Consider the following 21,243-nt stretch of genomic DNA (forward strand, 5'->3'; position numbering starts at 1 on the left):
CAAGATTGCTGCCATCCAGGCCTGGCAACCCCCTACGACCCAAACGGAGGTCCGGGCCTTCCTGGGGCTCACCGGATACTACCGGCGGTTCGTGAAGGACTATGGTAGCATCGTAGGGCCCCTCACAGAGCTCACCTCCAAGAAGGGCCCCAAAACCGTCAACTGGACCCCGGACTGCCAATCGGCCTTCGAGAAACTAAAGACCGCCCTGTGCACGGCCCCCGTGCTCCAGGCTCCCGACTACAGCCGGGAATTCATTGTGCAGACGGACGCCTCCGATCATGGTGTGGGGGCCGTCCTCTCCCAACTCAACGCCGAAGGGGTCGACCATCCGGTGGTCTTCATCAGCAGACGCCTCTTGCCCCGAGAACAGCGCTGGAGCACCATTGAGAGAGAGGCCTTCGCCGTAGTCTGGGCACTCAAGAAGCTCCGGCCATACCTCTTCGGCACCCACTTCCGGGTGCAAACAGACCACCGACCCCTGCAATGGCTGATGCAAATGCGGGGGGAGAACCCGAAGCTGTTGCGCTGGTCCATCTCCCTGCAGGGGATGGACTTCACGGTGGAACATCGTCCAGGCCAGGACCACGCCAATGCCGACGGCCTGTCACGCTTTTTCCGCCTCAGCGAGGAGAGTCCCCAGGAAGATGGCTGACTCTCCCCGCCTTCAGCTGGGGGGGACGCATGTTGGACAGGCCGCATGTTCGGGCTGTCCCCCCTCCCCGCAATGGGACCGGGACCCTGGCTCTCCCTGCATCCCCAGCCAGAGTCCCCAACCGACCACCCAAAGTACCCTGCAATCCCTCCACTACAAGACACCAGCTCCGGACCCAGCTGGCCCGGGTCACCATCCACACCACGACATCGACCCGGCCGCCATCTTGGGGCACTGCAGCACGAGGCCGCGTGGCCTCGACTCGACCCTAACCCTGGGCCCGGCCGGGCCCGCCACCGAGGCACCAACCTCCCCCCAGGAGGCAGAGTGACCACTTGGCGAGTCAATGGGAGAAGGAATCGTCAACGGCTCTCCTCTGCCAGGTGTCGATCACCCCAGGCCGCCCTGGGCACTGGCTCCACCCCCCTGCTGGGTGTCTGGACTCCCTCATCCCGGACCTCCCGGCCCCCAGGCGCGAGGGTCCGGACATCAAAGGGGACCAGACCTATAACTGGGGCAGTGCCAGACCAGGAAGGCAGTTGTATCCTGGAGTCGAGAGACCCGAGAAGAACTCATCCGTGACTGGCCTGCTGGCGCTGCCGCGGCCCTCTGCTCGTGAAACCATCGACTTGGCCTGCTGGCGCTGCCGCGGCCCTCTGCCTCGTGAAACCATCGACTTGGCCTGCTGGCGCTGCCGCGGCCCTCTGCCTCGTGAAACCATCGTCTCGGCCTGCTGGCGCTGCCGCGGCCCTCTGCCTCGTGAAACCATCGTCTCGGCCTGCTGGCGCTGCCGCGGCCCTCTGCCTCGTGAAACCATCGACTTGGCCTGCTGGCGCTGCCGCGGCCCTCGGCCTCGTGAAACCATCGACTTGGCCTGCTGGCGCTGCCGCGGCCCTCTACCTTGTGAGACTACCATCTTGGCCTGCTGGCGCTGCCGCGGCCCGATCCACAGACACTCCAGCTCGAGGATTGTGAGCTCGCCTCTTACCCCTACCTGTACCTATCCGGTACCGAGACTGTCCCGCTACCCCCTTTCCCTACAGAGACTAGAAGTGAGAGGACCCCCGGGTCCGAGATACCCTGTATCGCTGATATCCTTGCCTGAAGAACCTTATATAAAGCATTTGAACTCGACTTGGTGTGGTGCCTGTTTGTGGGGAGGGAGGTAACTTGTCTGTACGATCACCAGGAGACGGTCCCCCTCGGGGATCTCTCCCTCAGTATCCGGCCGACCCTCAGGGTCTCCGTCTAACAAGAACCATCTGCATCATTTACAGAGCCATCACGACCCGCACCATCTTCAAAACCATCTGCATCATTTACAGAGCCATCACGACCCGCACCATCTTCAAAACCATCAGCATCATTTACAGAGCCATCACGGTCAGCACCATCTTCAAAACCATCTGCATCATTGAGAGAGCCATCCCGACCAGCACCATCTTCAAAACCATCTGCATCATTTACAGAGCCATCACCGCCAGCACCATCTTCAAAGCCATCATGCATCATTTACAGAGCCATCACCATCAGCACCATCTTCAAAACCAGCTGCATCATTTACAGAGCCATCACCATAAGCACCATCTTCAAAACCATCTGCATCATTTACAGAGCCATCACGGCCAGCACCATCTTCAAAGCCATCATGCATCATTTACAGAGCCATCACCGCCAGCACCATCTTCAAAGCCATCATGCATCATTTACAGAGCCATCACCATCAGCACCATCTTCAAAACCAGCTGCATCATTTACAGAGCCATCACCATAAGCACCATCTTCAAAACCATCTGCATCATTTACAGAGCCATCACGGCCAGCACCATCTTCAAAGCCATCATGCATCATTTACAGAGCCATCACGACCAGCACCATCTTCAAAACCATCTGCATCATTTACAGAGCCATCGCCACCAGCACCATCTTCAAAACCACCTGCCTCATTTACAGACACATCACGAGTAGCACCATCTTCAAAACCACCTGCATCATTTACAGAGCCATCACGACCAGCACCATCTTCAAAACCACCTGCATCATTTACAGAGCCATCACCACCATCACCATCTTCAAAACCATCTGCATCATTTACAGAGCCATCACGACCGGCACCATCTTCAAAACCATCTGCATCATTTACAGAGCCATCACCATCAGCACCATCTTCAAAACCATCTGCATCATTTACAGAGCCATCACGGCCAGCACCATCTTCAAAACCATCTGCATCATTTACAGAGCCATCAGGACCAGCACCATCTTCAAAACCATCTGCATGATTTACAGAGCCATCACGACTAGCACCATCTTCAAAGCCATCTGCATCATTTACAGAGCCATTACGACCAGCACCATCTTCAAACCATCTGCATCATTTACAGAGCCATCACGGCCAGCACCATCTTCAAAACCATCTGCATCATTTACAGAGCATCACCATCAGCACCATCTTCGAACCCATCTGCATCATTTACAGAGCCATCACGACCAGCACCATCTTCAAACCCATCTGCTTCATTTACAGAGCCATCACCACCAGCACCATCTTCAAACCATCTGCATCATTTACAGAGCCATCACGGCCAGCACCATCTTCAAAACCATCTGCATCATTTACAGAGCCATCACGGCCAGCGCCATCTTCAGAACCATCTGCATCATTTACAGAGCCATCACGACCCGCACCATCTTCAAAACGATCTGCATCATTTACAGAGCCATCACGACCCGCACCATCTTCAAAACCATCAGCATCATTTACAGAGCCATCACTGTCAGCACCATCTTCAAAACCATATGCATCATTGAGAGAGCCATCCCGACCAGCACCATCTTCAAAACCATCTGCATCATTGACAGAGCAATCATCACCAGCGCCATCTTCAAAACCATCTGCATCATTCACAGAGCCATCACGACCAGCACCCCGCTTATCTTGCAGACAAGCTTACAACCTCTGGTGGATCACGGCTCAGCCGCAGCCAGGACACCATCAGACTGCAGGAAAGAAGTGCAAAAAGACAAGACCACAAGCCTTTTCCACTATGCACCCAGGATCTGGAACAATCCTGTATTGCACTGGAGCGAGAGCAAAGAGTTGGAAGACTCACCCCTCTAAAGAACACAACATCAGAGTGCATTAACTGTCCACAAACTTGCTATCGCTCATATCACTCGTTGACTTTATGCTGGTCTTTGTCCTGCTGACTTTTAGCTGGGTTTGTTGTACTAATGAAATAGCACAAACATACGTGCAAATTGAGGAATCGTCAGCAGCACCTCCTGATGAGTGGGGTTGATTGTAAACTTAAAAATGACTAGTGAATCTTTTCTGTATATCCTTGGAAGATGTGTTTATAGACTGAGTCCGGCAAGTCAGCCTGTCATCTGTCCAGATGTTGAATCCTCCAGATGACCTTCCTCAGTAAGAGGGGACCGCTGGTGTACTAAAGGTGGTGTACCCCTGGATAAAGACTGGCACCAGGGCACCACGCCTCTGTAAGATGGGACTGCAAATATACTAAAGGTGGTGTACCCCTGGATGAAGACTGGCTCCAGGCACCACACCTCTGTAAGATGGGGCTGCAGGTGTACTAAAGGTGGTGTACCCCTGGATAAAGACTGCCTCCAGGCACCGCACCTCTGTAAGATGGGACTGCAAATATACTAAAGGTGGTGTACCCCTGGATAAAGACTTGCTCCAGGCCCCACGCCTCTATAAGAGGGGACCGCAGGTGTACTTAAGGTGGTGTACCCCTGGATAAAGACTGCCTCCAGGCACCGCACCTCTGTAAGATGGGACTGCAAATATACTAAAGGTGGTGTACCCCTGGATGAAGACTGGCTCCAGGCACCACACCTCTGTAAGATGGGGCTGCAGGTGTACTAAAGGTGGTGTACCCCTGGATAAAGACTGCCTCCAGGCACCGCACCTCTGTAAGATGGGACTGCAAATATACTAAAGGTGGTGTACCTCTGGATGAAGACTGGCTCCAGGCCCCACCCCTCTATAAGAGGGGACCGCTGGTGTACTAAAGGTGGTGTACCCCTGGATGAAGACTGGCTCCAGGCACCGTACTTCTATAAGAGGGGACCGCTGGTGTACTAAAGGTGGTGTACCCCTGGATAAAGACTGGCTCCAGGCCCCACACCTCTGTGATATGGGACCGCTGGTGTACTAAAGGTGGTGTACCCCTGGATAAAGACTGGCACCAGGGCACCACGCCTCTGTAAGATGGGACTGCAGGTGCACTAAAGGTGGTGTACCCCTGAATAAAGAGTGACTCCAGGCACCCTGCTTCTGTAAGATGGGACCGCAGGTGACCTTAAGGTGGTGTACCTCTGGAAAAAGACTGGCTCCAGGCACTACGCTCCCTGAAACAGGCAGGTATGATAACTGGATAAGGTCCTGCACCAATAGGGATCACTAGCCTTGGTGCCAGCCTGCAACAGTCCAAGGCAGCACATGGGTGCAGTTTGTGCATAAAAGGTGAGAGTTGACAGAACTGGCTCCACTAACTCTATCTTTCATCACGCAGTGCTCCAGTGGCCTTGAGACACTAGTACATCTATAATCAGAAATATCTGCAGAGGCACCTTATTGTCTTAAGAGCAATTGAAGGACGATGGATGGTGACAGTGGAGGTCGTGTGGCTTACAGGCAATACTAACCTTCCTCTTCTATCGTAGTGTGGTCCATCTGATGCTTTAATCAATGGCTGCAATAGATTGAGAAGAGATTGGGAAGAGATCGGCTGATGTCAGAGGCGTGAGATACCCTCATGGACCTCAGGCTCCTATAAGGATCCTCGATGGCTTGGTGTATCGCACACCAGCAGAAGGTGTTGAGGCTCCTATAAGGGTCCTCGATGGCTTGGTGTATTGTGCACAAGGCAGAAAGGTGTTGAGTCTCCTATAAGGGCCTTCGATGGCTTGGTGTATTGTGCACAAGGCAGAAGGTGTTGAGTCTCTTATAAGGGTCCTCGATGGCTCGGTGTATTGTGCACAAGGCAGAAAGGTGTTGAGTCTCTTATAAGGGTCCTCGATGGCTCGGTGTATTGTGCACAAGGCAGAAAGGTGTTGAGTCTCCTATAAGGGCCTTCGACGGCTTGGTGTATTATGCAGAAAGTGTTGAGTCTCTTATAAGGGCCCTCGACGGCTTGGTGTATTGTACACAAGGCAGAAGGTGTTGAGTCTCCTATAAGGGTCCTCGATGGCTCGGTGTATTATGCAGAAAGTGTTGAGTCTCCTATAAGGGCCCTCGACGGCTTGTTGTATTGTACACAAGGCAGAAGGTGTTGAGTCTCCTATAAGGGTCCTTGATGGCTCGGTGTATTGTGCACAAGGCAGAAGGTGTTGAGTCTCCTATAAGGGTCCTTGATGGCTCGGTGTATTGTGCACAAGCAGGAGGTGTTGAGGCTCCTACAAGGGTCCTCGATGGCTTGGTGTATTGTGCAGAAGGTGTTGAGTCTCCTATAAGGGTCCTCGATGGCTTGGTGTATTGCGCACAAGGCAGAAGGTGTTGAGTCTCCTGTAAGGGCCCTCGATGGCTTGGTGTATTGCGCACAAGACAGAAGGTGTTGAGTCTCCTGTAAGAGCCCTCGATGGCTTGGTGTATTGTGCACAAGAATAAGGTGTTGAGTCTCCTATAAGGGCCCTCGATGGCTTGGTGTATTGCGCATAAGGCAGGAGGTGTTGAGTCTCCTGTAAGGGTCCTCGATGGCTTAGGTGTATTGCGCACAAGCAGGAGGTGTTGAGTCTCCTATAAGGGTCCTTGATGGCTTGGTGTATTATGCAGAAAGTGTTGAGTCTCCTATAAGGGTCCTCGATGGCTTGGTGTATTATGCAGAAAGTGTTGAGTCTCCTATAAGGGCCCTCGACGGCTTGTTGTATTGTACACAAGGCAGAAGGTGTTGAGTCTCCTATAAGGGTCCTTGATGGCTCGGTGTATTGTGCACAAGGCAGAAGGTGTTGAGTCTCCTATAAGGGTCCTCGATGGCTTGGTGTATTGCACAAAAGGCAGAAGGTGTTGAGTCTCTTATAAGGGTCCTCGATGGCTGGGTGTATTGTGCACTAGCAGAAGGTGTTCTGTCTCCTGTAAGGGTCCTCGATGGCTCGGTGTATTGTGCACAAGCAAAGGTGTAGAGTCTCCTATAAGGGCCCTCGATGGCTTGGTGTATTGTACACAAGCAGAAGGTGTTGAGTCTCCTATAAGGGTCCTCAATGGCTTGGTGTATTGCGCACAAGGCAGAAGGTGTTGAGTCTCCTATAAGGGTCCTCGATGGCTTGGTGTATTGTGCAGAAGGTGTTGAGTCTCCTATAAGGATCCTCGATGTCTTGGTGCATTGTGCACATGGCAGAAGGTGTTGAGTCTCCTATAAAGGTCCTCGATGGCTCGGTGTATTGTGCACAAGCAAAGGTGTAGAGTCTCCTATAAGGGCCCTCGATGGCTTGGTGTATTGCGCACAAGACAGAAGGTGTTGAGTCTCCTGTAAGAGCCCTCGATGGCTCGGTGTATTGTGCACCAGCAGAAGGTGTTCTGTCTCCTGTAAGGGTCCTCGATGGCTCGGTGTATTGTGCAGAAGGTGTTGAGTCTCCTGTAAGGGTCCTCCATGGCTTGGTGTATTGTGCAGAAGGTGTTGAGTCTCCTGTAAGAGCCCTCGATGGCTTGGTGTATTGTGCACAAGAATAAGGTGTTGAGTCTCCTATAAGGGCCCTCGATGGCTTGGTGTATTGCGCACCAGGCAGAAGGCGTTGCGTCTCCTATAAGGGTCCTCGACAGCTTGGTGTATTGCGCACAAGGCAGAAGGTATTGAGTCTCCTATAAGGGTCCTCGGTGGCTGGGTGTATTGCGCACAAGGCAAAAGGTGTTGAGTCTCCTGTAAGGGTCCTCGATGACTTGGTGTATTGCGCACAAGGCAGAAGGTGTTGAGGCTCCTATAAGGGTCCTCGATGACTTGGTGTATTGCGCACAAGACAGAAGGTGTTGAGTCTCCTGTAAGAGCCCTCGATGGCTCGGTGTATTGTGCACCAGCAGAAGGTGTTCTGTCTCCTGTAAGGGTCCTCGATGGCTCGGTGTATTGTGCACCAGCAGAAGGCGTTGAGTCTCCTGTAAGGGTCCTCGATGGCTTGGTGTATTGTGCAGAAGGTGTTGAGTCTCCTGTAAGAGCCCTCGATGGCTTGGTGTATTGGTCACAAGAATAAGGTGTTGAGTCTCCTATAAGGGCCCTCGATGGCTTGGTGTATTGCACACCAGGCAGAAGGCGTTGAGTCTCCTATAAGGGTCCTCGACAGCTTGGTGTATTGCGCACAAGGCAGAAGGTATTGAGTCTCTTATAAGGGTCCTCGGTGGCTGGGTGCATTGCGCACAAGGCAAAAGGTGTTGAGTCTCCTATAAGGGTCCTCGATGGCTTTGTGTATTGTGCACAAGCAGGAAGTGTTGAGTCTCCTATAAAGGCCCTCGATGGCTTGTTGTATTGTGAACAAGCAGAAGGTGTTGAGTCTCCTATAAGGGTCCTCGATGGCTTGATGTATTGCGCACAAGGCAGAAGGTGTTGAGTCTCCTGTAAGGGTCCTCGATGACTTGGTGTATTGCGCACAAGGCAGAAGGTGTTGAGGCTCCTATAAGGGTCCTCGATGACTTGGTGTATTGTGCACAAGGCAGGAGGTGTTGAGTCTCCTATAAGGGTCCTCGATGGCTTAGGTCTATTGCGCACAAGCAGGAGGTGTTCAGTCTCTTCGCCTGTGCACAAGGAGGAAATCTTCAGTACTTGATGCTGATGAAGCATCGACAACTTCCTCATTCGAGAGTTATATCTGATGTCATCCCATGGATCCTCAGGTCCCTCAATCTCCGCGCTCCTGGATGTCCCTCCTTGTTACTGTATACCAATGTCTGACCTTCCTCTCCCAGTGGGTGGGTTTATTAATGGATATTTGCTCTGTTTCCAATCTCTGCAACCCCACCACATACACCACAGAAGGGGGACAGAGCACTGTACCTTAATTACCTCTGCCCTTTTTTGCCAATAGTGCCTCAAGTCAGTTCTCCCCTCTGCTGTCGGCTGCTTCACAGCACTTCCTTAGGTCTTTAAAATCTGTTGGCAGATTTGGTTTCATCTTTGTGGCTCTGCAGTGTCTCCTGCTCTTCTAACTTTTCAATGATCTTGACTTACTTTGTTTTCTTTACAAAGTTTTATATAGTGCGAATTTGACCCGAATCGGGTATCAGAGCGCTTTACATAGCACCAGTTGCATTACATGAGGACACATTCATTTTTGTTAGGTACGGGGAGATTAAGGGACATATGTATCAAACGATTTTTTATTCGCAAACGCTGCGATTCGCGAGTTTGCGAATGAAAAATCGCTAAACGCGATGTATGACCTGTTTTCTCATCGCAGTTTTAAGGAATCGCAAAATTTGCGATTCCTTAACTTTGCATAAGCATTTAAGGAATCGCAAATTGCGATTCCTTAAATGCTATGTAATAAGCACCAAAGTTGTGCGATTTCTCCTTAAGAAATCGCAAATTACCACCAACTTCAAGGTGGTGGTAATTTACAATTTCTTTTAATAATGCACTTTTTGGCATTTGTCAAGGTGCGTTGTGGTGCACATACATGCCCTTAGGGCATGTATATGCGCCATATGCGCACACATGCTCATTTCAGGGGTGCATCAGGGTGTCCTTATGACACCCTTGCACCCTTGAAATTATTCTCAATTTGCGATTAGCAAATTGCAAATCGCAAATTGAGAATGACTTCGCATTCATTCCTATGGGCCTCCTGGGCCTTAGGAATGAATGGGAAGGTATTCCTTAATTGCGATTTCGCAATTTGCTAATCGCAATTAAGGAATACTGAGAAATCGCAAAGAAATTGCGATTTTTTAACTACATCCCGTTTTGCAATTCTCAAATAGCGATTCTCAAAAAATCGCTATTTAAGAATCGCAAACACAGATTTTCATACATATGCCCCTAACTGATTTGCCCAGAATCAAAGGATGTTCAGCACCCTTGTTGAGACTCGAACCAAGTTCCCCAGATACGAGGTCGACCGCCCTAGACGTTAGGCCAATTCCTCTCCCCTTAACCACTTAATCAGAGCCGCACCCATTTCCTGGTCCTAGAGGGCCCTCTGTTATCATCAACCACTGACTCCACTACTACAACTTGTTTTCACATTAATAACTGAGGCAGGGGCATTTTTCAGAGATTTGACTCGGGTGAACAGTTTGTTGGTGGTCAATGCTAAGAACACACATAGAGGGACAGGGGCAGTCGGGATCTCCCATATGATCCACGATCCCTGTAGTATCAGACCTACAGTTACTACCTAGATGTATATTTAGAATTGGTACTTGTATAGGGTCTTGCTGGGGCAGCGATGGAAACACCAAGGCTTATTCAACTGATCCCCCTCTTCAATGCAGTTTCAATGTGGGTCGACATTCGAGACAGAGTGGAGTGGGGTGGGGTGGGGTAGAGTGGGGTGGGGTGGGGTAGAATGAGGTGGAGTGAGGTAGCTTGGGGTGGGGTAGAGTAGAGGGGGGTGGGTGGGGTAGAATGAGGTGGAGTGAGGTAGCTTGGGGTGGGGTAGACTGGAGTGAAATGGGTAGAATGGCGTGGGGTAGATTGGAGTGGGGTAGGATAGAGTAGGGAAAAGTGAAGTGGGTAGAGTGGAGTAGAATGAAGTGGGATGGAGTTGGGTAGATTGGAGTGAAATGGCGTAGAATGAAGTGGGGTAGAGTGGGGAGTTTCGGAGTGGAGTAGATGAGACGACAGTGGGGTAAAGTGGGGTAGATTGGAGTGGGGTAATGGGGTAAATAGGAGTGTGATAGAATGGGGTAGGGCGGAGTCGGGTAGATTGGGTTTCACTGGAAGGGGTATATTGGAGTAGGGTGGAGTGGGGTAGAGTGGGTTTCATTGAAAGGGGTATTTTGGAGTAGGGAGGAGTGGGGTAGATTGGAGTGGGGTAGAGTGGCGTAGATTGGGGTGGGGTTCACAGGAAGATGTATATTGGAATAGGGTGGAGTGGGGTAGATTGGAGTGGGGTAGAGTGGGTTTGATTGTAGTGGGGTAGATTGGGGTGGGGTAGAGTGGGGTAGATTGGAGTGGGGTAGAGTGGGGTAGACTAGGTTGGGGTTCACTGGAAGGTGTATATTGGAGTAGATTGGAGTGGGGTAGAGTGGTGTAGATTGGAGTGGGGTAGAGAGGGGTAGATTGGGATGGGGTTCACTGGAAGGTGTATATTGGAATAGGGTGGAGTGGGGAACATTGGAGTGGGGTAGATTGGAGTGGGGTAGAGTGGTGTAGATTGGAGTGGGGTAGAGAGGGGTAGATTGGGATGGGGTTCACTGGAAGGTGTATATTGGAATAGGGTGGAGTGGGGAACATTGGAGTGGGGTAGAATGGAGTGGGTACAGTGAGGAAGATTGCGGTGGGGTTCACTGGAAAGTGTATATTGGAATAGGGTGAAGTGGGGTAGATTGGAATGGGGTAGATTGGAGTGGGGTAGAGTGGGTAGATTGGAGTGGGGTAGAATGGAGTGGGGTAGAGTGGGGTTGATTGGGGTGGGGTTCACTGGAAGGTGTACATTGGAATAGGGTAGAGTGGGGTAGATGGGAGTGGGGTAGATTGGGGTGGGCTTCACTGGAAGGTGTAATTTGGAGTAGGGTAGAGTGGGTTAAATTGGAGTGGGGTAGAGTGGTGTAGATTGGAGTGGGGTAGAGTGGGGTAGATTGGTATGGGGTTCACTGGAAGGTGTATATTGGAATAGGGTGGAGTGGGGAAGATTAGAGTGGCGTAGATTGGAGTGGGGTAGAATGGAGCGGGGTAGAGTGGAGTAGATTGGAATGGGGTAGATTGGAGTGGGGTAGAGTGGGGTAGATTGGAGTGGGGTAGATTGGAGTGGAGTAGAGTGGGGTAGATTGGGGTGGGGTTCACTGGAAGGTGTATATTGGAGTAGGGAGGAGTGGGGTAGATTAGAGTAGGGTAGAGTGGGGTAGATTGGAGTGAGGTAGATTGGAGTGGGGTAGATTGGGGTAGAGTGGGATGGGGTTCTTTGACAAGTTGGAAATTGGAGTAGGATGGAGTGGGGTAGATTAGAGAGGGGTAGATTGGAGTGGGGTAGATTGGAGTGGGGTAGAGTGGGGTAGATTGGCGTGGGGTTCACTGGAAGATGTATATTGGAATAGGGTGGAGTGGGGTAGATTAGAGTGGGGTAGATTGGAGTGGGGTAGAGTGGGGTAAAGTGGGGTAGATTGGAGTGGGGTCGATTGGAGAGGGATAGAGTGGGGTCTATTGGGATGGGGTAGATTGGTGTGGGATAGAATGGGGTAGATTGGGATGGGGTTCACTGAAAGGTGTATATTGGAGTAGGGTAGAGTGGGGTAGATTGGAGTAGGGTAGAGTGAGGTAGATTGGAGTGGGGTAGATTGGGTGGGGTTCACTGAAAGGTGTATATTGGAGTAGGGTAGAGTAGGGTAGATTGGAGTAGGGCAGAGTGAGATAGACTGGAGTGGGGTAGATTGGAATAGGGAGAAGTGGGGTAGATTGGGATGGGGTTCTTTGACAAGTTGGAAATTGGAGTAGGATGGAGTGGGGTAGATTAGAGAGGGGTAGATTGGAGTGGGGTAGATTGGAGTGGGGTAGATTGAAGTGGGGTGGAGTGGAGTGGATTACATTGGGATGGGGTTCACTGGAAGGTGTATATTGGAGTAGGGTAGATTGGAGTGGGGTAGATTGGAATGAGGTAGATTGAAGTGGGGTAGAGTAGAGTGGGGTAGATAAGGGTGGGGATCACTGGAAGGTGTATATTAGAGATGGGTAGAGTGGGGTAGATTGGAGTGTGGTAGATTGGAGTGGGGTAGAGTGGAGTGGATTACATTGGGATGGGGTTCACTGGAAGGTGCATATTGGAGTAGGGTAGATTGGAGTGGGGTAGATTGGAATGAGGTAGAGAGGGGTAGATTGGAGTGGGGTAGAGTGGGGTAGATTGGAGTGGGGTAGAGTGGGGTAGATTGGGATGGGGTTCACTGGTAGGTGTATATTGGAGTAGGGTGGAGTGGGGTAGATTGTAGTGGGGTAGAGTGGAGTGGGGTAGAGTGGGGTAGATTGGGGTGGGGTTCACTGGAAGGTGTATATTAGAATAGGGTGGAGTGGGGTAGATTTGAGTGGGGTAGAGTGGAGTGGGATAGAGTGGGGTAGATTAGGATGGGGTTAACTGGAAGGTGTACATTGGAGTAGGGTAGAGTGGGGTGGATTGGAGTGGGATAGAGTGGGGTAGATTGGAGTAGGGTGGAGTGGGGTAGACTGGAGTGGGGTAGAGTGGGGTAGATTGGGGTGGGGTTCACTGGAAGGTGTATATTGGAATAGGGTAGATTGGGGAGGGGTAGAGTGGGGTAGATTGGAGTAGGGTGGAGTGGGGTAGACTGGAGTGGGGTAGAGTGGGGTAGATTGGAGTGGGGCACAGTGGGGTAGATTGCGATTGGGTTCACCGGAAGGTGTATATTGGAATAGGGTGGAGTTGGGTAGAGTGGGGTAGATTGGGATGGGTTCACCGGAAGGTGTATATTGGAATAGGGTGGAGTGGGGTAGATTGGAGTGGGGTAGATTGGATTGGGGTAGATAGGAGTGGGGTAGATTGGAGTGGGGTAGAGTGGGGTAGATTGGAGTGGGGTAGAGTGGAGTGGGGTAGAGTGGGGTAGATTGGGTTCATTGAAAGGTGTATATTGGAGTAAGGTAGAGTGGGGTAGACGGGGGGGTTCACTGGAAGGTGTATATTGGAGTAGGGTGGAGTGGGGTAGATTGCGGTGGGGTTCACTGAAAGGTGTATATTGGAATAGGGTGGAGTGGGGTAGATTGGAGTGGGGTAGATTGGATTGGGGTAGATTGGAGTGGGGTAGTGTGGGGTGGGGTTCACTGGAAGGTGTATATTGAAATAGGGTGGAGTGGGGTGGGTAGAGTGGGGTAGAGTGGGGTAGATTGGAGTATGGTAGAGTGGGGTAGATTGGAGTGGGGTAGAGTGGGGTAGATTGGGGTGGGGTTGAATGGAATGTGTATATTGGAATAGGGTGGAGTGGGGAAGATTGGAATGGGGTCAATTGGAGTGGGGTAGATTGGGGTGGGGTAGAGTGGGGTAGATTGGAGTAGGGTGGAGTGGGGTAAATTGGAGTAGGGTAGAGTGGGGTAGATTGGGGTGGGGTTTACTGGAAGGTGTATATTGGAATAGGGTGGAGTGGGATGGGTAGATTGGGGTGGGGTAGATTGGAGTAGGGTGGAGTGGGGTAGACTGGAGTGGGGTAGAGTGGGGTAGATTGGGTGGGATTCACTGGAAGGTGTATATATTAGAATTGAGTGGGGTAGATTGGAGTGGGGTAGAGTGGGTAGATTGCGATTGGGTTCACCGGAAGGTGTATATTGGAATAGTTGGAGTGGGGTAGATTGGAGTAGGGCAGAGTGGGGTAGATTGGGATGGGGTTCACTGGAAGGTGTATATTGGAATAGGGTGGAGTAGGGTGGAGTGGGGTAGATTGGAATGGGGTAGAGTGGAGTGGGGTAGAGTGGGGTAGATTGGGATGGGGTTCACTGGAAGGTGTATATTGGAATAGGGTAGAGTTGGGTAGAGTGAGGTAGATTGGGATGGGTTCACTGGAAGGTGTATATTGGAGTAGGGAGGAGTGTGGTAGATTGGAGTGGGGTAGATTGGAGTAGGGTAGAGTGGGGTAGATTGGAGTGGGATAGAGTGGGGTAGATTGGAGTAGGATGGAGTGGGGTAGATTGGATTAGGGTAGATTGGACGGTGGTAGAGTGGGGTAGATTGGAGTGGGGTAGAGTGGAGTGGGGTAGAGTGGGTTAGAATGGAATGGGGTTCACTGGAAGGTGTATATTGGAGTAGGGTAGAGTGGGGTACATTGGAGTGGGGTAGAGTGGGGTAGAATGGAATGGGGTTCACTGGAAGGTGTATATTGGAGTAGGGTAGAGTGGGGTAGGTTGGAGTAGGGTAGAGTGGGGTAGACTGGAGTGGGGTAGATTGGAATAGGGAGGAGTGAGGTAGATTGGAGTGGCATAGAGTGGGGTAGATTGGGATGGGGTTCACTGGAATGTGTATATTGGAGTAGGGTAGAGTGGGGTAGGTTGGAGTAGGATAGAGTGGAGTGGATTGGAGTTGGGTAGATTGGAGTAGGGAGGAGTGGGGTAGATTGGAGTGGGGTAGAGTGGGGTAAATTGGTGTCGGGTAGAGTGGGGTAGATTGGAGTGGGGTAGAGTGAGGTAGATAGGAGTGGGGTAGATTGGAGTGGGGTAGATTGGAGTAGGGTAGAGTGGGGAAGATTGGAGTGGGATAGAGTGGGGTAGATTGGAGTAAGATGGAGTGGGGTAGATTGGATTGGGGTAGATTGGACTGTGGTAGAGTGGGGTAGATTGGAGTGGGGTAGAGTGGAGTGGGGTAGAGTGGGGTAGATTGGGGTGAATTCACTGGAATGTGTATATTGGAATAGGGTAGAGTGGGGTAGATTGGAGTGGGGTTCACTGGAAGGTCTATATTGGAGTAGGGTAGAGTGGGGTAGGTTGGAGTAGGGTAGAGTGGGGTAGACTGGAGTGGGGTAGATTGGAATAGGGAGGAGTGAGGTAGATTGGAGTGGGGTAGAGTGGGGTAGATTGGGATGGGGTTCACTGAAAGGTGTATATTGGAGTAGGATGGAGTGGAGTAGATTGGAGTAGGGAGGAGTGAGGTAGATTGGAGTGGGGTAGAGTGGGGTAAATTGGTGTTGGGTAGAGTGGGGTAGATTGGAGTGGGGTAGAGTGAGGTAGATAGGAGTGGGGTAGATTGGAGTGGGGTAGATTGGAATGGGGTAGAGTGGGGTAGATTGGAGTGGGGTAGAGTAGAGTGGGGTAGAGTGGAGTGGGGTAGATTGGGATGGGGTTCACTGGAAGGTGTATATTGGAGTAGGATGGAGTGGGATAGATTGGAGTGGGGTAGATTGGAGTGGTGTAGAGTGGGGTAGATTGGAGTGGGGTAGATTGGAGTAGGGTGGAGTAGGGTAGAATGGAGTGGGGTAGAGTGGGTAGATTGGAGTGGAGTAGAGTGGGGTAGATTGGAGTGGGATAGAGTGGGGTAGTTTGGAGTAGAGTGGGGTAGATTGGAATATGGTGGAGTGGGGTAGATTGGAGTGGGGTAGAGTGGAGTAGATTGGAGTGGAGTAGAGTGGGGTAGATTGGAGTGGGGTAGATTTGAGTGGGGTAGAGTGGGGTAGATTGGAGTAGAGTGGGGAAGATTGGAGTAGGGTGGAGTGGGGTAGATTGGAGTGGGATAGAGTGGGGTAGATTGGAGTAGGGTGGAGTGGGGTAGACTGGATTGGGGTAGATTGGACTGTGGTAGAGTGGGGTGGGGTAGAGTGGGGCAGATTGGGGTGAGGTTCACTGGAATGTGTATATTGGAATAGGGTAGAGTGGGGTAAATTGGAGTGGGGTTCACTGGAAGGTGTGTATTGGAGTAGGGTAGAGTAGGGTAGGTTGGAGTAGGGTAGAGTGGGGTAGACTGGAGTGGGGTAGAGTGGGGTAGATTGGGATGGGGTTCACTGAAAGGTGTATATTGGAGTAGGATGGAGTGGAGTAGATTGGAGTTGGGTAGATTGGAGTAGGGAGATGTGGGGTAGATTGGAGTGGGGTAGAGTGAGGTAAATTGGAGTCGATAGAGTGGGGTAGATTGGAGTGGGGTAGATTGGAGTAGGTTGGAGTGGAGTAGGTTGGAGTGGAGTAGGTTGGAGTGGGGTAGATTGGAGTGGGGTAGAGTGGAGTAGATTGGTGTGGGGTAGATTGGAGTAGGGTGGAGTGGGGTAGATTGAGTGGGGTAGATTGGGGTGGGGTTTACTGGAAGTTGTATATTGGAGTGGGGTAGATTGGAGTGGGGAAGATTGGAGTGGGGCGTAGAGTGGGGTAGAGTGGGGTAGGGTGGAGTGGGGTAGGGTGTAGTGGGGGGTAGAGTGGGGTACAGTGGGGTAGGGTGCAGTGGGGTAGATTGGAGTGGGGGGTTGAGTGGGGTAGATTGGAGTGGGGTAGGGTGGAGTGGGGTAGATTGGGAGGGGGTTCACTTGAAGGTGTAGATTGGAGTGGGGGTAGAGTGGAGTAGGGTGGAGTAGGGTAGATGGGGTTCACTGGAAGGTGTACATTGGAGTAGGGTGGAGTGGGGTAGATTGGAGTGGGGTAAATTGGAGTGGGGTAGAGTGGAGTGGGGTAGAGTAGAGTGGGGTAGAGTAGAGTGGGGTAGAGTAGAGTGGGGTAGAGTAGAGTGGGGTAGATTGGGATGGGGTTCACTGAAAGGTGTAGATTGGAGTGGGGTAGAGTGGGGTAGATTGGGATGGGGTTCACTGAAAGGTGTAGATTGGAGTGGGGTAGAGTGGGGTAGATTGGGATGGGGTAGAGTAGGGGAGATTGGGGTGGGGTTCACTGGAAGGTGTATATTTGAATAGGGTGGAGTGGGGTAGATTGGAGAGGGGTATATTGGAGTAGGAGGGAGTGGGGTAGATTGGAGTAGGGTAGAGTGGGGTAGACTGGAGTGGGGTAGATTTGAATAGGGAGGAGTGAGGTAGTTTGGAGCGGGGTCGAGTGCGGTAGATTGCGATGGGGTATACTGAAAGGTGTATATTGGAGTAGGATGGAGTGGGGTAGATTCGAGAGGGGTAGATTGGAGTAGGGAGGAGTGGGGTAGATTGGAGTCTGGTAGAGTGGGGCAGATTGGAGTGGGATAGAGTGGGGTAGATAGGAGTGGGGTAGATTGGGGTGGGTTTCACTGGAATGTATATATTGGAATAGGGTAGAGTGGAGTAGATTGGAGTGGGGTAGATTGGAGTGAGGTACAGTGGGGTAGATTGGAGTGAGGTAGATTGGGGTGGGGTTCACTGGAAGTCTATATTGGAGTAGGGTAGAGTGGGGTAGATTGGAGTGGGGTAGAGTGGGGTAGATTGGAGTGGGGTAGATTGGAGTAGGTTGAGTGGGGTAGATTGGAGTGGGGTAGAGTGGGGTAGATTGGAGTGGGGTAGATTGGAGTGAGGTACAGTGGGGTAGATTGGAGTGAGGTAGATTGGGGTGGGGTTCACTGGAAGTTTATATTGGAGTAGGATAGAGTGGGGTAGATTGGAGTGGGGTAGAGTGGGGTAGATTGGAGTGGGGTAGATTGGAGTAGGTTGAGTGGGGTAGATTGGAGTGGGGTAGAGTGGGGTAGATTGGAGTGGGGTAGATTGGAGTAGGGTGGAGTGGGGTAGATTGGAGTGGGGTAGAGTCGGGTAGATTGGAGTGGGGTAGATTGGAGTAGGGTAGATTGAGTGGGGTAGAGTTGGGTAGATTGGGTGGGGTAGATTGAAGTGGAGTAGAGTGGGGTAGATTGGGGTGGGGTTTACTGGAAGGTGTATATTGGAGTGGGGTAGATTGGAGTGGGGATGATTGGAGTGGGGCGTAGAGTGGGGTAGAATGTGGTAGGGTGGAGTGGGGTAGATTGGAGTGGGGGGTAGAGTGGGGTACAGTGGGGTAGGGTGCAGTGGGGTAGATTGGAGTGGGGTAGATTGGAGTGGGGTAAGGTGGAGTGGGGTAGATTGGGATGGGGTTCACTGGAAGATGTATATTGGAGTGGAGTGGGGTAGAGAGGGGTAGATTGGAGTGGGGTAGATTGGAGTGGGGCAGAGTGCTGTAGAGTGGGTTAGGGTGGAGTGGGGTAGATTGGGATGGGGTTCACTGGAAGGTGCATATTGGAGTGGGGTAGAGTGGGGTAGATTGGAGTGGGGGTAAAGTGGGGTAGGGTGGAGTGGGGTAGATTGGAGTGGGGTAGAGTGGAGTGGGGTAGAGTAGAGTGGGGTAGATTAGGATGGGGTTCACTGAAAGGTGTAGATTGGAGTAGGGTAGAGTGGGGTAGATTGGGATGGGGTAGAGTAGGGGAGAATGGGGTGGGGTTCACTGGAAGGTGTATATTGGAATAGGTTGGAGTGGGGTAGATTGGAGAGGGGTATATTGGAGTAGGAGGGAGTGGGGTAGATTGGAGTAGGGTAGAGTGGGGTAGACTGGAGTGGGGTAGATTGGAATAGGGAGCAGTGAGGTAGATTGGAGTGGGGTAGAGTGGGATGGGGTTCACTGAAAGGTGTATATGGGAGTAGGATTGAGTGGGGTAGATTCGAGAGGGGTAGATTGGAGTAGGGAGCAGTGGGGTAGATTGGAGTGGGGTAGATTGGAGTCTGGTAGAGTGGGGTAGATTGGAGTGGGGTATAGTGGGGTAGATTGGGGTGGGTTTCACTGGAAGGAATATATTGGAATAGGGTAGAGTGGAGTAGATTGGAGTGGGGTAGATTGGAGTGAGGTACAGTGGGGTAGATTGGAGTGGGGTAGATTGGGGTGGGGTTCACTGGAAGTCTATATTGGAGTAGGGTAGAGTGGGGTAGATTGGAGTGGGCTAGATTGGAGTTGTTTGAAAGGGGTAGATTGGATTGGGGTATAGTGGGGTAGATTGGGGTGGGTTTCACTGGAAGGAATATATTGGAATAGGGTAGAGTGGAGTAGATTGGAGTGGGGTAGATTGGAGTGAGGTACAGTGGGGTAGATTGGAGTGGGGTAGATTGGGGTGGGGTTCACTGGAAGTCTATATTGGAGTAGGGTAGAGTGGGGTAGATTGGAGTGGGCTAGATTGGAGTAGTTTGAGTGGGGTAGATTGGAGTGGGGTAGAGTGGGGTAGATTGGAGTGGGGTAGATTGGAGTAGATTGGAGTAGGGTGGAGTGGGGTGGATTGGAGTAGATTGGAGTGGGGTGGAGTAGGGTGGAGTGGGGTAGATTGGAGTAGGGTAGATTCGAGTAGGATGGAGTGGGGTAGATTGGAGTAGGATGGAGTGAGGTGGGTAGAGTGGGGTAGATTGGAGTGGGGTAGAATAAAGATTTAAAAGTATAGAGTGCCACAATTTTCAGGCAACATTTAAAATGTCAAGATTACCGCTCCTGCTGATGAGAGAATGGAGTCTTGTATCGTGGTAGTTTTAACTCATGAAGTTGCTCAGAGGGTTAACGCGCCTGGTGGGGGCAGTAAGCGCTATATAAACCCCCATAACCCACCTCTCTGCACTGCCAGTGCCAGTGCACAGAGAGGAGTCAGTGCCTGGTGGGCGCAGTAAGCGCTATATAAACCCCCATAACCCACCTCTCTGCACTGCCAGTGCCCGTGCACAGAGAGGAGTCAGTGCCTGGTGGGCGCAGTAAGCGCTATATAAACCCCCATAACCCTCCTCTCTGCACTGCCAGTGCCCGTGCACAGAGAGGAGTCAGCGCCTGGTGGGGGCAGTAAGCGATACATAAACCCCCATAACCCACCTCTCTGCAGCCGCTCCGCCCCGAGCTTCAGGTATTTCTTCAGGTACTCGATGCAGCTCCCCTCCAGGTAGTCCTTCTTTCGCTGGGCGACGACCCTCTCAGAGTTCCATCGGTCCTGTGTGATCCTGGCCGCATCCATGGCCGCCGTGAAGGTCTGTCTGTCCTTGTCGAAGCTGACGAAGTCGTGTCCGTCGAAGGCGAATTGATCGAACCCCCCCACGGAGCCGTCGTCCCGGAGCTCACAGCCGTACATCCACTGGATCGTGTGGAGACCTGAGGGGGGAGGAGAGAGGGGCTGAGGAGAGGTCTGACACCCGCAGGCAGAGTCTAAGGTGAAACACGCACCCCCATGCCCCCCCCAGAGCCCCCTCCCCCAACCCTGCTCACAGCCTTACATTCACTGGATCACGTGGAGACCTGGGGGGGGGGGGGGAGAGTGAGAGGCTGAGGAGAGACACTACCACCCCTCTGCCCCCCCGCCCCCCCTCGATGGGGCCGCCACTGTAGTGAGGAGACACAAGAAGCCCCCATGGTGCTTCACCTGGAGCTCACGCCCGGAATCCTAGGGGACACCTGTGGGACTTAGGGGGGAGAAAGAGTGGGGGCTGAGGGGGGGGACATGGGGGAGCAGGGGGGGCCCTGCGGGGGAGCAGCGGAGAGACGCTGGCTGAGGGGGGGGGGGCAGCAATGGATCCGGGAGAGCAGAGGTGGAGTGGGAGCCTGAGGAGGGGGGACAGAGGGAGGGGGGCAAGAAAATCCTTCCCGCCCCCCCCCCACTCCATCAAAGCCGATCACCAGAGCTCAGCAAACACCACCCGCAGCATGTGGAGACGGGGGGTCATGAGGGCCTGAGGGGGGGGGGGGGGGGGCAGGGGGTCAGTCACGTTCAAGCCCAGAGAGACCGTCAACCCTCATAAAACCCCCCTAATGAGGGAGAGGACAGTGGGGGCACTGGGGGGGGCGTGGGAGGGGGCAACACAGAGGCAGGGTGAGGCCCCTGGTTTGGGGGGCTTCTTACCCCCACCCCCCTGCAGGCACAAACACCCCTCTCAGCCTCTGCGCTTCAGAATGTTTTGCGTGACTGCGTCAGACCCCCCCCTTCTGCAGTCACTCGCCCCCCCCAAAACACTGACCTGTCACAGCTCACTCGTCCTGGGTCTCCACCCCTCCCCCTCCCTCGAGCTCAGTTCGACCCACAGCCATACTGGAGCCCCCCCTCCCGGCCGTTCCTCCAAA

At 52.4% G+C, this 21,243-nt stretch overlaps 1 protein-coding gene across 1 annotated transcript in view; it reads right to left on the reverse strand.

The window, feature by feature from the left end:
- Window positions 1-21,243, reverse strand: part of LOC144754047 (saoe class I histocompatibility antigen, A alpha chain-like) — a 158,630-nt gene that overhangs the window by 100,142 nt on the left and 37,245 nt on the right. The window contains exon 3 of the mRNA XM_078641560.1: window positions 20,008-20,280. Coding sequence (XP_078497686.1) covers window positions 20,008-20,280 — 273 coding nt within the window. The remainder of the gene's footprint in view (window positions 1-20,007; window positions 20,281-21,243) is intronic.

The sequence above is a fragment of the Lissotriton helveticus genome, chromosome 5_1 (assembly GCF_964261635.1).
Source record: "Lissotriton helveticus chromosome 5_1, aLisHel1.1, whole genome shotgun sequence".
NCBI classification, from domain to species: Eukaryota; Metazoa; Chordata; class Amphibia; order Caudata; family Salamandridae; genus Lissotriton; species Lissotriton helveticus.